Source organism: Gossypium hirsutum, chromosome A11 (genome assembly GCF_007990345.1).
Source record: "Gossypium hirsutum isolate 1008001.06 chromosome A11, Gossypium_hirsutum_v2.1, whole genome shotgun sequence".
Lineage (NCBI taxonomy): Eukaryota > Viridiplantae > Streptophyta > Magnoliopsida > Malvales > Malvaceae > Gossypium > Gossypium hirsutum.
The window spans coordinates 372,078-389,754 of NC_053434.1; the positions used below are offsets into that span (position 1 = coordinate 372,078).

The following is a 17,677-nucleotide window of genomic DNA, read 5'->3' on the forward strand; positions in this document are numbered from 1 at the left end:
TCCTTGAATGCTTTGCTTATTTCCCAAAGCCAGCTGGCCGGCCATAAAGGAACTGTTCGTTTAGGTGTCATATTGCCTTCGCTGTGGAATCCAAGATAGTACTGCATTAAATAAATAGATAGATTCTACTCTGCTAATCATATTTTTCAATAACTATATACCATCAACACCATGCATCATGTGAAATAGTCAAAATTTTCAATGTCATTAAACGAGATATGATTAAAGAACCAACTTCACGATACAACTTCCATTTGCATAGTGGCATACTCTTTCCGTAGCTTTTTGTGCCTAAAAAAAGCAATGTGTGTGTAAGGATGAATATATGTTATAGCAAATCATAGATGATCTAACTATCGAGAGAGATAGACTATCTTACCTCTTTCTCCCAGTTCGTTCGAATGGTAACTATACCAAGACCAGTTGCTTGAGCAGCAAGAGCACATATGAGTCCTAGCCATAGCCCCTATTCACCATTTTTATCTTTTAATTTTTGCCCAAATCAATATAGCGGTTGCAAGCAAGAATGGGAAAGAAGATATGAGCTTTTACCTTTCCACCAACATTGTGTACAAAAGCTAATAAAACAGCACATGGAATTCCAACTATATAATAAGATCCCAGATTGATGTATGCTCCAAGCTTCTGCCATCCACATCCTCTAGCATTGCCTGAAATTTAGTTTCATATTATTACTAAATAATAAGATGTTGGAAATTAAAACCTAGATCTATGGATGTCATGTTTAAGACGATTAATTAAGTTAGCTCTTTTATCATCATGAAGTTCTAAGTGAAAGATAAAAGTGCAGTAATATACTTTTATCATCATTAAGCTGTAAGTGAGAGAAAACCTGAGAGAACACACTGGAGGGAGTCTAAAAAGTTTGAAGTTGCTACCAATGGCATCACAACCGCTACATATTTAACCACTTCTACTTCATTGCTATAAGCATGTCCCCAAATATTTCGAATCAATATCAAGATCAATCCCACCGAGAGGCCCACGCAAATGGCCACAACTATGACAACATTTACAGCTAAACGGGCTGCTTCCGGATTCCCTGCTCCTAGTTCATTTGAGACTCGAGTGCTGTACAAAATGTCCAACTCATTAAGAAAACGATAAGTAAAATGGCTGAAAATGGAAATGTTATAAGGGTGCCTCACCTTACTGCACCACTAAGCCCAAAGGGTATCATCCAAACCGTGTAAGAAGTGTTATGGCTGAAAATGGAAATGTTGAATAAGTTCGACAATTGCATTGATGAGAAACACACTAATCATTTACGAATTGTTAGCTGAAAATAGCTATTTGATGCTCAAAACTAACCAAATAGAGAGCACTGAAGTTTGTGTAACTTTGGATTAGGAAGTAGACCTGATAACAGAACCATCATTTCAAACGACCACATCTCTATGCTGCTCACAATCATTCCAAAACACAATTAAAAAAATCATGGCTTCATACTAATCTCAAAATTCACAATTCTTGCCCTTAAGTCTCTTACCAGACCATTATAGCAGAGGGAACAGCAAGCCTAAGAAAAGTGAAAATATTGTGAAAAGCCTCCTTAGAAAATCCTGTCCAAGTCTTAGCACATGAAGGAGACAACTTAACATACAAAACCAACAACATGACATTGAACCAGTTGGAGATTGAATTGCCCAAGGCTGCTCCTCTAAACCCAAGCTCAGATTTGAAAACCATGACCCAACAGATGAGAATGTGAAGCAAAGTTGTGATCCCAGAGCATATCATCATTGGGAATACGATGTTTTGAGTTTGTAAGAATTTGACTAGACATTGAAGGAGACCATATGCAAATAGGCTGGGAACCATGAAACAAGCATACTCTCCAGCTGCCATTGATATATCATGATCTTGGCCCAAAAAAAGTAGAATGGGTGTAGTGTTTATCCATATAATGGCAAGGGGTATGCTGACGATTACAAGGATAAGCATTGCTTTTTGCATGTGAATACCCAGCATTGAATATTGCTTTGCCCCATATGACTGTCCGCAAAGGGTATCCAGTGCCGTTGCCATTCCCAACTATGCAAATGAAGAATAACACATAGGAATTACACTTTCCTAACATAACATACATTTTCAAATAGGCCTGTGGGTTGGTGAGGTTGGTTCCGGTGAAGTGTTTAGAGTTTTCAATTTTTTTGGTAACTTTAGAGTTTGAATTATTTTGAAATTAAATCATTTTTTCATTTAAATTATTTTGAATTTGAATACCTTCAAGTTTGAATATTTTATTGACAGATCAATTATGTTTAACACTTCACGTTTCAAAGTTCGTGCATCTCGAGTTTTTAGAGTTAAAATATTTCTATTTTTATCTACTAAAAATTTGAAAGTTGAGAGAAGAGTTTACTAGATTTTCTTAGCTATCGAACTTAAAATTAAATTTAAAATAAAATTTAGTACTTGGGCGAGATAATAGCAAATCACAAGACTTAAAAATGACTGGATGAAGGATAAAAAAAAGCCCTTAGTAAAATAATAAATAGCAATTAAGCTCTTAGGGAAAAATATTATCTTGTTGAGCTCTTAGTGTCCCTACAAAAATAAACTAGGTCATTCTGTTAATGAAACCATTTGTTAATTAGTTTAACAGTTAACTTTGTTGATATAGCAAATGCTCACATAGTATGCTGACATGTTAGACGGTGTTAATTGAGCATATTGCAAAAAAATTGTGAGTTGAGAAGGCATGCCACGACAACAAAATTTTAAAAATTAATAAAAATATATACTTCTAAGAATAAATCTGAATAATTAATTATCCAGATTCATTTAAGATGAGTGCAAAACTATAAAAATATATTTTTATAATTTTAAAAAAATTGATTTGGCATATTACGTCAGCACACAAAATTTTTTAAAATTTACAGCATGCCACGTCAACACTATCTGACATGTCAGCATGTCAATTTGCCACATAGTAAAGTTAATGGTCAATCAGGTCAACTAAGGGTGTATTTTAATAGTAGGGCCTAATTAATATTTTTAAGGTCACTAAAATTCAATAAGATATTTTTTTCTTAAGAGTTTAATTGCATTTTTTTATTAAAAGCTTTTTTTATCTTTAAACCAAAAAATTTTAATATTTAATGAAAAATAATATAATTCTATTAATTACAGGAAATAATAACTCATCATTAAAAAATAATTTCACTTCATTTGATTTTTTGATAATATATAAAATTAAACACTTTTAATGCATCAAATATGAATTAATTGAAAATAATATTGATAATGAAGTAAATAATAACATGAAGACAAAATCATAAAATTGAATTTTAAAACTATAGATGATATATTATTGTGTAGACATACTCATAAAATGAAAGATTTCAATGAAGCTTTAATAATTAAATTTGATTAACAAATATTATGCTGCTTGTCCATTTGATACCACTATCTAACAACCACGTTACCTCTATCTTTTGTTTTATCCCTGCTCTAATTCCCACCATTAACACCTATACGCATAAACGTACACAAACATATATATATTGACGTAGACGTTCAGATCACCATGGCCGCAACACAAATTCTTTCATCATCTCCAATAAAACCAAAACAAAGACAAACTCATGTTTCAGAACTGAAGACATTAAGGGTTATCTAAATCTTTATTTAAAAAAAAAGAGAAAAAAAAAAGAAACAAAGTATATGTATATAAATGAGTGACATACTTACCAACAAGCTGAAACCGGTAACAGTAGCAAAGGAAGTAGCCATTGAAGCAGCAGAGAGAGGTAGCTCGCCAAGATGCCCAACCAACATCACTGATATCATCTGTATAGAGTACTGGAATAAGCTCACCCCTATGAGAGGACCTGCCAGCCATACTTGTTTCTTTGCTTCTTCCCATATTATTTTCTTTCTTCTAACTTCATTAATTCCATTGCTGTTCACTGCTTCGTTTTCAGGCGGTATCTGAATCAAAGCTGAAGTTAAAGACTTCTTGTCTTCTTCTCTCTCCATCTTCTTTTGAAGCACACTAAAGAAGATGATGGGGTTGTTGAGGTTTTGATTTTCCATTTAAAATAAGCAAGTGTTTTATTTTTTATTATAGTTATAGATATATGTGGTGGAGCTCTTAACCAATTAATGTTTGCTTTCAGCTGGGCCTGGGATTGAAGGTGTTACCAGTAATTTCAGGATTTGTATGCTCCAACCTTCCTTCCATGGATAAGTAATTTACTCGAGCTCAACAAGTTACGTTGTTAATTAAAATCTCCAGGGTTTGGTGGGATTGGGTTTTTATTAATTAAAAGTTTTCCTTAAAATTATTATTCTACGGTTTTCTTTGTTTTGTTTGTCCCATCAATTAAAAATTCTCATTCTCATTCTCATTTTCTTTTATATTTTTTATTAAATAACTTTAAACATTATGAATATGTGAACCAAAACCTAAACAATTTTTGTTTTTCTGATATTTGACAATAATTGTTAGATGTGCTTGATTCTAAGGTATGTTCTTATATTTGTCAATAAGTATTAATCCACTGTAATGATTACTGAATCGTTACTTAAAGTTCACTAGCTAAACTTTAAAAAAATTAATAGCATGATGATTTAAATAAAAACTTTCAAATAATTAAGTTACTTAATTGAAAACTTTTGAATAATTCAATAACGATTTTATAATTTTAAAATCGAGTGAGTAAAACATAAACTTACAAATAATTTAATAATTATAGATGTAATTTACCCTTTAAATTTCATTATCTTTCGTATTAATTTCATAAAAACTGGTACTACATCAGATTTCATAAAATTTAAATATCCTCACTTTGATGTTGAATCTTTAGCCACGAAACGGCAACATCAAAATATATAAAAATAATGGGATCTAAAGTCAATATTTTATGTAATAACAACAAAAAACTAAGTAACAACAATATTGACATATTTCATTTGTAATATAAGTCAAGATTCGTGCCCTCCCATATTTTAGATAATTCAATTTCTATCCCTAATCAAAGAACACAACTCCAACAAAGTCAAAATAAATGAAAGAAAGTGATTTGAGGTTGATAATGACGAAGTAAACCAAGACAAAATCCAATTATTCCATAAAATACTCCCCCTAAAAATAGTAATAATAATTTACTTGAAGGATTAATTTACATATTATACCATTTAGTCTCATTTAAAATAAACGAGATATATGGAGATCATTCAATTACATAGAATTACTAATCGAAGGAAGAAAGTTTTAGAGCTGAAAATCATATCTATGTTAACACTAATTCTTACTTATTTCTTTTTTTATTTATTTAAATTTTGTTATCCCTTAATTTTCTCCTATTTTTAATTATTTGGTTTATTTTTGAATAATTTAAGAGCTTTATCTTATTTGTTAATCACTCCCTCCTCGTGTGTATATATATATATGGGTGTTTTTCATCATTAGAAAATGTAGAATGTGTTTTTTCTTTAAATGAAACAACGATTCGTCTTGCTGGAGCTGTTACTATCATAATAAACACTTTTATTCAATTCAATCCTGTCTCTCTAACTTCCGTGGAAGTGCTAATTTCTCAAACTAGAAATCTCAAGGTCGCCTAACAACTTCATGTCACAATTTCAGCTGAAATTGCATAATCATATACTCTCTCCGTAGCTTTTCTCGCCTAAGAAAACAATGAAAATATAAGAAAACCATAAGAGATAGTATAAACTATTGAGAGAGATTGAATATCTTACCTCTTGCTCCCAGTTTGTTCGAATGGTAACAATACTAAGACTTGTAACTTGAACTGCAAGTGCACAGATGATCCCAAGCCATAGCCCCTAATCACCAAAAAGTATATTTCCCAAATCAAAATAGCATTTACAAGCAACAAAACAAAAGATGATATGAACTTTTACCTTTCCACCAACATTGAGTACAAAAGCTAACAAAACAGCACATGGAATCCCAACTATATAGTAAGATCCCAAATTAATATATGCTCCAATCTTCTGCCACCCACAGCCTCTAGCATTGCCTGAAATATCATATAAATCTATGTCACCTCCAACTGAATTAATCATCATTAGCTTTGGTATTCCTATCTCTGAAACTTCAGAAATATATATCCAAGTGACAGTTAGAAGTGGAGAAAACCTGAGAGAATACACTGAAGAGAATCTAAAAGGTTTGAAATTGCTACTAATGGTAACAACGCTGCTACGTATTTAACCACTTCGACTTCATTGCTATAAGCATAGCCCAAAATGTTTCGAATCAACATCAAGATGGATCCCACCAAAAGGGCCTCGAAGATGGCCATTGCTATGACAACATTTACAGCTAAACGTGCTGCTTCCGGATTCCCTGCTCCTAGTTCATTCGAGACTCGAGTGCTGTCCAAAGTCATTTAAGGGAACATTAGTTAGCATTGAAAGATAAACTCAGTGCCTGAATGTTGAGTTATCAGTATGCCTCGGCTCACCTTACTGCGCCACTGAGTCCAAAGGGTATCATCCAAACCGTGGCAGCAGTGTTAAGGCTAGAAATGTAAATGTTCAATAAGTTTTAACCATTGCATTGATGAGAAACACACTAATCATTTACAAATTGTTAGTGAAAAATAGCTATTTTATGCTAAAAAACTAACCAAATAGAGAGTGCTGAAGTTTGTAACTTTGGATTAGGAAGAAGACCTGATAGTAGAACCATCATTTCAAAGGACCACATCTCTAAGCTGTGCTCACAATCAAAAAGTGATCTTTTTCTTTTAAACCAAGGCTTACTTCATAAAGAATTCGAATCTCAAAAGTAAAGAAAAGGAAAGAGATATTACCAGACCATAATAGCCGATGGAATAGCAAGCCGAAGGAAAGTGAAAATATTGTGAAAGGCCTCCTTTGAAAATCCTGCCCATGTCTTAGCACATGAAGGAGACAACTTAACGTACAACACCAACAAGAAGACATTGAACCAGTTGGAGATTGAATTGGCCAAGGCTGCTCCTCTAAACCCAAGCCCAGATTTGAAAACCATGACCCAACAGATGAGAATGTGAAGAAAAGTTGTGATTCCAGAGCATATCATCATTGGGAATACGATATTTTGAGTTTGTAAGAATTTGACTAGACATTGAAGGAGACCATATGCAAATAGACTGGGAACCATAAAACAAGCATACTCTCCAGCTGCTACGGATATTTCATGATCTTGGCCGAAAAAAAGTAGAATGGGTGTAGTGTTTATCCATATAATGGCAAGGGGTATGCTGACGATTACAAGAATGAGCATTGCTCTTTGCATGTGAATGCCCAGCATTGAATACTGTTTTGCCCCATATGATTGTCCGCAAAGGGTATCCAGGGCCGTTGCCATTCCCAACTATGCAAAAGAAGTAAAGCACCAATAGGTATATATGTATGAGTTTTTGCAAGTCTATGTGTATATATAATATATAAGGTAAACTCTAAGGTGTGGTCTAGTTATCTATAAAAAATGAAATAATTTTATTGGTTAATATGTATGATTTCCTTGTGGTCGATATTTGTTGTTAAATATTGTTCAAATGTTGAGAAGTATAGAGTTTGATATGATTCCTTTCTTCCTAGTAAAAGTATAGCAAATGAAAACAACGAAAAAAAATTAAAAGAAAATTCAATCAGACGGACTTTTCTAATGCCTATCGCCTTACAAAAACCGTGCCTAGACGCACCAAATGTGTGTCTGATCAAATGGGTCTTGCTTGAAAGGGTTGGAGGCATTTTTCTTAAGTCACAGTCATGCCTAGGCTCATTCATGCTTTGACAACATCTGAGTTATTGCAGATTTTGATATTTTAAATAACATTTGCAGGTTTGGATTGTTTTGGATTTTTTAAATTCAAATAATTTCCTTTTTTTTCTCATCAATACCCCTATTGCAAGCATAACGTATATTTACACAATACAATGGAGAGCAAGAATTTGTTTACTTAGCAATATTTTGTATTACGGTACCGTTTCACGTTTTTTTTTTAAAAGAACGTCACCCGTCTTGGTTATATATTTTTATATCATGCAGCCGTATCAATGTAATATCGACAAAAACCAAAAACCAAAAAAGAAAAAAAGGAAAGATTTTTAGAACAGAAAGTCAAGAGCATGCACTAAGATGGCAGCCAAAAATGACGTGTACACACATAAAGACACAGACATTGATGTAGACGTTTCGACCATGCACACCACACAAAATTTCTATCAATCATCTCAAACAAAACACTATCAATACTAAAGAAGAAGACGAACCCCATGTTGCAGAATCCAATAAAAAGGCCCTCTAAAACTTTTAAAACAAAGTATGTATAATGAGTGACCGACTTACCAGCAAACTGAAACCTGTAACAGAAGCAAAGGAAGTACCCATTGAAGCACCAGCGAGAGCTAGCTCTCCAGCATGTCCAACCAACATAACTGATATCATCTGTATACAGTACTGGAATAGGCTCACCCCTATGAGAGGACCTGCCAGCCATACTTGTTTCTTCACTTCATCCCATATTTTCTTTCTTCTAACTTCATTAATTCCATTGCTGCTCACTGCTTGTTGTAGAGTGAAATCATCGTTTTCTGGCGTTATCTGAATCAAAGCTGAAGTTAGAGACTTCTTGTCTTCTCTCTCCATCTTCTTTCGAGGCTTGACGAAGAAGATGATGGGATCTTGGGATTGGGGTTCCCATTTAATAGCCAAGTGTGTTCATTTTTCTTATTTTAAGGATGTTTTTGTTGGACTTCTCGGCTTTGAGGGATTGAGGGTGTTGAAGTAATTTCAGGATTCGAATGGTCCAGCCATACTTCAAGAAAATAAATTAATAATGTATTTACGATAATTGTGGTTTTTGTTGACATCATCAAGTAACTTTCAAAATGGATCATTTACCAACTTATATTAAACATGACATGAGGCATGTTCTCATCGGATATCATATGAAACAAATTTTTAATTTAACAAAAATATAATTTTAAATACTTAAGTGTAAAAAAAGTATAATTTGAGGTCTAATTTTAGAATAGAGCCTTTACGTAAAGAAACTCCTTTGGTTAAATTCCTTAATTATGTTGTTACATTATAAGGTCAAAGTGATTTGTCTATTTAAAAATAAATAAGAAAATTGATCATACTTTGAAATAATATAAGAGTAGCCTACCGGATTATTTTGAAAATGACTAAATTACTATTTATAAAGTAACACCTTTCAAGACGGACCACTTGCATGCATACCCAAAAACCTTCCTAGAATTCTCTCCAATGGACAGCAAGTGCACATATACTTCCCAGCCATAGCATTTGCAAACAACAAAACAAAACAAGATGAGTTTTTACCTTTCCACCAACATTGAGTACAAAAGATAACAAAACAGCACATGGAATCTCAACTATATAATAACATCCTAGATTAATATATGCTCCAATCTTCTGCCATCCACATCCTCTAGCATTGCATTATACTATGTCACATTTTAAAGACGATTACCCGAACCAAATGAGTAAAAAAAAGACTCTGCAATATCTCCAAACCAAGATATTCCATCAATTCCCACAGCCAAAAAGAGAAAATTGTTGTCACATGTCTAGTTTCCATCTTTTCTCAGAATTGGTTGTTGTTCCATGCAAAGGTAAGATTCATTGCTTCACCATTTGGTTTTTTTTTTCAGCCATGGATAAATATCTTGAAGTTGAAGCTTCAACTTTGGCATTAGATGCTTATAATCAGCAGCAGGAAAATGGAAAACAAGTTTTTTTTTTCCTTGGGAACAAAGAAAAGTACCTTGATTGGAAAAAACAACATAATCGCAATGAAAAAGGCAAGTTTTTCTTCGTCTTCTTCTTCTTCTCCTCAGGTTTCATCCAAGTCCAAGTGCAGTGAGAGTTTAGTAGAGTTTTGTTGCAGTGCTTGTTTTTTCTGCATATTTTGCCCTCTTTCAGTTGTGTGGTGTTGTGCCAAGTTGCCATGTAAGGTGGCAGGTTATGTTATCAAATGGGCTTGTAATTATTGCAAAACAGATAACAAGGTTTTTGCTGAATACTCTTCGTTTTCGGATATCGATTTGGATGATATGCCATCACTACCACATAAATCATCACCTACTCACTCCTTTCATCCTTTCAGTTGTGCTTGTACAAGGACTAGGCATAGGAGCAGCAGTAATTAGTTTACCTCAAATGGAGGATTTTACAATTTGCTTGTTCAAATTTTCATTTACATATATAGATATGTTGTATCTTAGCATATTTAATGTACACTTAATCGGAGAGAGCTAAGTGAAAATATGGTAATTCTGTAATTCATTGTTTTGCAAGAACTAAGTTTTTGTTTAGGTTAAAATATGCCATCAGTCCTTGTACTCTTTCCAAATTTGGAATTTAGTCCCTATATTTTTATTTTCAGGAATTCAGTCCTATTTTTCAGATTTCAAAATTTAGGTCCAATTGTAACAATGACTATTTTTTTTGTTAAATTTATTAGTGTGACATTTTGAAATAAAAAAGATGCTCACTTGGTAGTAATGTAACTAAAAATAATAATGTTGTAATGACTTTGAATTTAACAAAATAATTTTAATAGTGTTAACAGTTAATTTAAATTTTGAAATCTGAAATGTGTAAGACTAAATTTCTGAAAATAAAAGTACAACGACTAAATACTAAACTTGTGAAGAGTACAAAGACTTATGACAAATTTTAACATTTTATTTATTTTTAATGTTGTGAATGAATAAAAAAAGTTAAAATAAATAGCTAATTATAAGTAAATATTAATAACTCTAAACCCAAAACAACATCCTAAGCATTAAAATTGAAAGTAAAATTTATCTTTTTTAAGTATATTAAAAAAATTTTAAAAAAAACTATAAATATGTTTATTTATTTGAAAAAATTTACATAAATAGTATTAAAACTAGCTCTAAGATGGAGAAGGAAAAAAATTGTGGATGATTTCTTTTTCAAAGGTCGGCTATACCACATAGTTACTTATATACATATGCACGTGCATGGGCCGGGCCCATAAAAAATTTTGGCCCGTTTTCAAGGCCCGGGCCCGGCCCGGCCTGAAATATGGGCCTAGAAATTTGCCCAAGCCTGGCCCCGGAAAAATGGTAGGCCCAAGTCCGGCCCGGCCCGGCCCGGTCATATTAAAAATTTTTGCTTTTTTTTATTAAATAAAAAACTTTAAAATATAATAAATCAAATACATTTAAAATATAAAAACAAATATTCAAACAAAAAACAAATAAAAAATAAGACTAAAATAATTCTTAAAATAATACATAAATTAAAAATAAAATAAAAAGTAATTATATTAAAATTTAAAAATTGAAACAAATTAAAATTAAATTAAGAACTAAATTATATTAATAACAAAAGTTTTATAATATTAAAATAACATTAAAAACAACAAAAAGAGTAAAGTAAAATACTAAAGTTAATTAAAAATAAAAATAAAAATTTTTTAAAAATAATTTAATATTAAAATCGGGCCGGGCCCGGGTCAAAAAATCTTACCCGAGGCCCGGCTTATTTTCTAAACGGGCCTTATTTTTTGTCCAAGCTCATTTTTCGGGCCTATATTTTTACCCAAACCCTCCCATTTTTCGGGCGGACCTTCGGGCCGGGCCGGGCCGCCCGGCCGATGCACACCTCTATGCACGCGTGAACACACATATTTTAATGCTAAATGCCACTGTGTGCATGGTCTAACTGATCCCTTTTGAATTGTTGTGCTCCTGTCTTCATATTTGGTTGTATTTGTTTTCTATTTTATCGAGGAGTTGCTTCCTATTTTATCGAGGAGTTGCTTCCTATTTTATCCAAAGAGAATAATCTTGTTTGAAAACTAATTCTAAAATTTAGGCTTATCGAGGATGGAGTCTGTACTTTTAATGACTTTTTAAGTGATGGATTAGTTGAGTATCACAATGCTCTAGTTTTGTTTCCCCTGATGTTCTAAAGGTTTAAAATTCTTTTGTTACAATTTATAGATATTTCACCTTTTTAAACATGACCAAGTCTTAAGGCACAAGTTGTGACTTCTGTTTTTGTAGTGTGCAATGGGACATATTGCATATAACCATGCAAGCAGTGATATTGTTTTTTTTCAAATACAGTTTCTTGCATGAAGTTTTCATTAGTCTGAAACAAGCTTTCATTATTTTCCATAAATAATGCTTATCTTAAAAATGATTAAATAATCTGATATCACTGTGTGCAAGTTATATGCTCACACACACATCAAAACTGAAATTTCTATCTTCAACTTGAGATGGGCATTTGCCTAAGTATTTGAGGCATAGAGGTGTTAAAAATAATGGTTACTTTCCAAATGCTGCAGTTAGTGTGAAGTGTCCGTTTATGTAAACTCTAAGGTTACTACTTCCTTTCCCAAACCCTTCCCCTGTAATGGTTCATTTCAAGCATAGCAAATTTATCATATGTATTGTATTATAATGTCATATCAATACTGATTATATATATTCGCATTTTACAAAGCATTTCTGGATAAATAAATAACCTATTTTGACTCAGAAACAGCCTTTCCACTTTCCCAGTTGAAGAAAAATCTAGCAGTTCCAATAATTGTTACTTCATCTTCTTCTTTAGATGCTATCCTTGCTGTAAAACAGCTGCCCTTATATTCGTCATCGTGACTAAAATCCAGATTGAATAGCTCAGTATTCTTCCCCCATTCTGATGATGCTTTTCACGTGTTTATTTGTCTTATATAAACCTATTAAATAAAAATAAATTCAGGGTAAAGTCAGAGATTGGATTTTTATGTAAAATATACATGTTTACAATAGGCTTGACCCATACCAGCAGGGTCTACTTTCAATAATGTATTTTTAAATTCGAGATAATCTGAATAATTACAATTTAAGAAAACAAAATAAGCTCAATTTATATTAAATATTATAATTATTCAAGTTTTTTTACTTAATTATTATTTATACTTAAATTTGTAATTATTAAACTTTATTTTTACCAAATTATTATTTAAATACTATTTTGTATTAATTTATCAAATTAAACTAAAAATTTACAAAATTTATCATTAAAAATTATAAATTCAATAAAAAATCAAATTTAGAAAAAAAAAGCAACATTGAGGCTTGAACATGAAATTATCCTTTTTTTAAACACTAATTATATTGTGAAAATAAAGAAAAATAAAAATTCAAAACAACTTATTCCAAACCGAAATTTACTCAAATGGTTCCCAAGACGTGATGCAGTTAAGTCTTTCAGTCTTGGTTTGATTGTTATTTAACTCATAAAGCCCATTTAATAAGAATATCAATACATATATAATTATTTTTTTCTAATAATTTCATTATACAAATTTTTAGAAAATAGAAATTATAATCAGACTGAAATTAGAATTCCTTTTCCAAAAAGGATTGAGTCACCACTCTAATAATTTATATAAACCCAACAAGTTCCCTTGCTGTAAATTCATATCATTAGCGATTCCAATTCATTTATTTGTTTGGATTACAAGAAATCATGTCATACTATCAAAGAAGATATCATAATCGCCGAGAAAGGTACTACAATCTGAAATTTACTCGTCCCAAACCGAATGATAACGGTAATTCATGGGAACCATTACCTGCATGGGAGAAAAAATTCTACATAAAAGTGGGTGCAATGCCATGGAAAAGATTTGTTGAATCAAAGAATAATTTGTTCAAAACCGATAAAGTATTCGAATGGGATGATTCAGCTGGTTTAAAAGCTTTTCAAGAAGCTAAACAGTGATTCTGGGAATATTATCATCGTTTTCCTTACACAAATAAGTTGCCAAGTAATGCAGCAGATATGTATATCGATGATATTGATTGGAACTCCAAAATCGACCCAAATTTTTTTTGGAAATAAAGTCGATTTCCGATGATGATGAGGAAGAAGAAGAAGAAGTTAAAAGGTTCGATTCGTTTTCAATTCCATTAGAGCAAATTAAAACCACTGGATGGGATTACGATGAACCTACATCATGTTTACCTACCATAGTTGGATTATAGAACAAACAAATACAACAAAATTGTCTTAAACACTCGGTTATTATTATTATTATTTGATTAAGATTATGTATGATAGTCATTTAATGTCTAATTCAATTAATATATATGGATTATTAATATCGAATATCTAATCTAATATTTATCTGACACATTTTTAATGGCATTAAAATGTCAATTTTACTTATATTCATTATTAAAAATATAACAAAATTCACTTTTTATTTAATCACGTCAAATTTTATCATTCATGTGTGTGAATTATGTTTCATTGATTATATTAAAATTTTAAAACCAAATATTTTTTTGTTAATTATCATTAAAAAGTAAACATAAAGATAATAGTTTACCCATAGAAATAAAGCAATATAAAGTTTTACCTAATAAAATTGCAGTGCATCAATAAAAGTCATTGTTTCCTTATTAATCTTTCGGTGAGCTTCAAAACATATTCCCAACAAGCAGTGATGCTAAATTACGAGTAGCTAGACCCATTTTAATTAGTTATTTGCTAAGAAATCCTTTAATTGTTTGAATAATTATTAACTAGCACGGACATGTAATATGGATGCAGATACAGACACAAATATGATTGGACACAGTACGAAAATATATTTTATTCATTTTTATATATTTTAAAATTTAATATACATATAAAATATTAATATTTTTACTATTATAATTAAAAAATTTTATTTTCATAACATAAAATTTTATAATTAATACAATTTTTAAATTTAATTTACATACTAATTCAAATATAATAAAATAAAAAAGTTAAAACATTATTAATTCTACTGGAAAAACATCCATTCCCGTTTAAGCATTTTCACTACTTGTAGCAATTCTTACTTCCATTTCCACTTCAAAGAATTAATCTTTTCACGCTTTCATTTCCTTTTAAACTATTCATCTTCTCTCTTCTTTCTTCTTGCACAGAGAACCAAACAAAAGCCCTCCCATTATCTTCTCTCTTCCTTTAGTCTTCAGCTTATCAAATTGACCATTCTACAGATGAAAATAGACAGGAGATGGTGAAATTTTGAAATAGACATGAAAATTTAAGGAAAGTTGAAAGCTTTGTTCTGAACCCCTACTCCCGCTCCATCAATAGGCCTGCCAAAGAGAGCTACTGGTATGTAAGGGAGAAGACATAAGAGGGAGCCGACCATCAACAAAAACATACATGAAACAAACATACATCAAACATACGAGGGAGCTCACCACCAAAAAAAACATACATGAAACATAAGAGGAGCTTCGATACGAGCTAGGCTTCTGTTTCTTTATCTTCAGCGGCATATACTTACTGCATGGGCTTCCTTTTAAACTAAAACCTTCCCCTCCCCAAATTGTCTACTATTTCCTCCCCACTATCTTCGTTTGTTCCTGTAGGCACCTCCAGATTTGCTGTATATGCATCTTCACCTTTTCCACTCCATTCTCACTCACATCCCACTCTGCATTCTACTCTACTTGGCATTCTACTCTTCACCTTCACCATGGTTCATGAATACGAATTGATTGTTAGAGCTAATCTTCCTCCTAATTTCGAACCAGTAGGACCGACAGAAGAGTGGGGGCAAATAGGAGCAATGGTTCTGCATATAAATGTTCATCACCATCATTTCTATAATATGATTTATATGCAGAACCATTGCTCCTCTGGTTTAGAGATCTGCCAAATAGCCATTGCCTTTTGTAATAGCTAAAATTAAGCTTTTAAATCCTCAGAGCTTAGGTTTTTGACAAGAGTTAAGTGAAAGAAGAAGCTGTTATGAACTTATCCATCTAACTCTCTGCACAAACAAACTTCTCCATCAAACTCTCTGCCCAAACAACACATGAAAATAGAATGAGATAATGAAATTTTAAAATAAACATAAACAAAGAAAGAAAGTGGAAAGCTCTCTGCCCAAACAACACATGAAAATAGAAGGAGATAGAAGGAGATAATGAAATTTTAAAATAAACATAAACAAAGAAAGAAAGTGGAAAGCTCTCTGCCCAAACAACACATGAAAATAGGAGATAATGAAATTTTAAAATAAACATAAACATAGAAAGAAAGTGGAAAGCTTTGTTATTAACCTCTGCTCCCGCTCAATCAATAAGCCAGCCAAAGAAAGCTACTGCTATGTATGGGAGAAAGACATACACCACTATGTGTTGCAGCATTATATATATTGCCATGCATGCATCTTTTCCACTCACATTCCGCTCCATTCTCATTCACATCCCACTCTGCATTCTACTCTACTTAACATTCTACTCTTCACCTTCACCATGGTTCATAACTACGAATTGCGTGTTAGAGCTGATCTTCCTCCTAATATCGAATCGGTAGGACCGACAGAAGAGTGGGGGCAAATAGGAGCAATGGTTCAGGTAAAAATATTTCCTCCCACTGTTCTGTCGGTCCTACCGATTTCCAAATTAGGAGGAAGATCAGCTATAACATGCAATTCGTATATATGAACCATGGTGAAGGTGAAGAGTAGAACGCCAAGTAGAGTAGAATGCAGAGTGGGATGTGAGTGAGAATGGAGTGGAATGTAAGCGGAAAAGATGCATGCATGGCAATATATATAATGCTGCAACACATAGTGGTGTATGTCTTCTCCCTTACATACCAGTAGCTTTCTTTGGCTGGCTTATTGATTGAGCGGGAGCAGAGGTTAATAACAAAGCTTTCCACTTTCTTTCTATGTTTATGTTTATTTTAAAATTTCATTATCTCCTTCTATTTTCATGTGTTGTTTGGGCATGATTATTCGATGACCTATGACAGAATTTCGACCGAAGCCAACCACGTAGATTGGCAGGCATTCCATCAAACCGTGAGTTTGTATTTGTTATTTTAAGTTTTGATTTGCCATCTTATTTTCTAATGATTTCTTCTTCTTTTGGTTTTTTTTTTTGGAGGATAAGCAGTACCAGAGGAGCGTAAGGCCATTCGGGTTCGAATATGCACAAACATGTTATAGAAATGATGGTGATGAAGATTTATATACAGCAAAACTGGAGGTGGTTACAGGAAGAGACCAAAATACAGGGGAGGATATTGTGGAAAATGTTGGGACGGCAAGGTTTTACTTTAAATGGAAACCCGTGTAGTCCTAAGTATATACGGGAAGGTTTGTTTTTGTTGGTGGTCAGCTCCTGATGATTGATGTATGTCTGTTTCCTGTATGTTTGGCTGTATCGTATTAAGACTAAAATGAAGATGAATATTTGGTTGTCATATTTACTACAATCACGATCTATTGCAACAAATATTGACTAAAATGAATCGAAAACATAAAATAACAACTATAATATCACTGTATAATTGGAAGACCTCCAATTTTTTATTTTTTTTTATTTTTTGAATAAATTTTCTGCTGGATTTTATTGGAGAAACCCAAACATATGTCCAAAACACAGACAAAACAAACTTAACAAAATAGAAAAAACAAAGCCCCAATGCAGAAGGCCCAAAACAGAAAAATAACAGAACCCGAACAGACGAGGCCCAATCCAGCAAAAACAAAAGCAGTATGCTCTAAAGTCTTCTAAAGACATAATAAACATCATAATTAAACACTTTCCTTTTAAATGCTCCCAACCTTTCATCTGCTCTTCTTTCCGCTCTTCGATTCTCCGG

The 17,677-nt window shown here is 32.3% G+C and overlaps 1 protein-coding gene, 1 long non-coding RNA gene and 1 pseudogene across 2 annotated transcripts; 1 reads left to right on the forward strand and 2 right to left on the reverse strand.

Moving 5' to 3' along the window:
• Positions 1-86: 86 nt before the first annotated feature.
• Positions 87-4,588, reverse strand: LOC107924446 (protein DETOXIFICATION 16-like; annotated as a pseudogene).
• Positions 4,589-5,444: 856 nt separating this feature from the next.
• Positions 5,445-8,819, reverse strand: LOC107922886 (protein DETOXIFICATION 16). The gene is made up of 8 exons (XM_016853089.2): positions 8,339-8,819; positions 6,816-7,360; positions 6,630-6,716; positions 6,465-6,521; positions 6,137-6,375; positions 5,899-6,017; positions 5,734-5,820; positions 5,445-5,660 (listed from the first exon to the last, which is right to left on the reverse strand). Exons 1-8 carry the CDS (start codon positions 8,636-8,638, stop codon positions 5,601-5,603), a joined length of 1,494 nt encoding a protein of 497 aa, XP_016708578.1. The 5' UTR covers positions 8,639-8,819; the 3' UTR covers positions 5,445-5,600.
• Positions 8,820-16,131: 7,312 nt separating this feature from the next.
• LOC121209567 (uncharacterized) lies at positions 16,132-17,287 on the forward strand. The gene is made up of 3 exons (XR_005904689.1): positions 16,132-16,708; positions 16,823-16,871; positions 16,966-17,287. It is a non-coding gene; the product is annotated as an uncharacterized lncRNA (long non-coding RNA).
• The last annotated feature ends 390 nt before the right edge of the window (positions 17,288-17,677 follow it).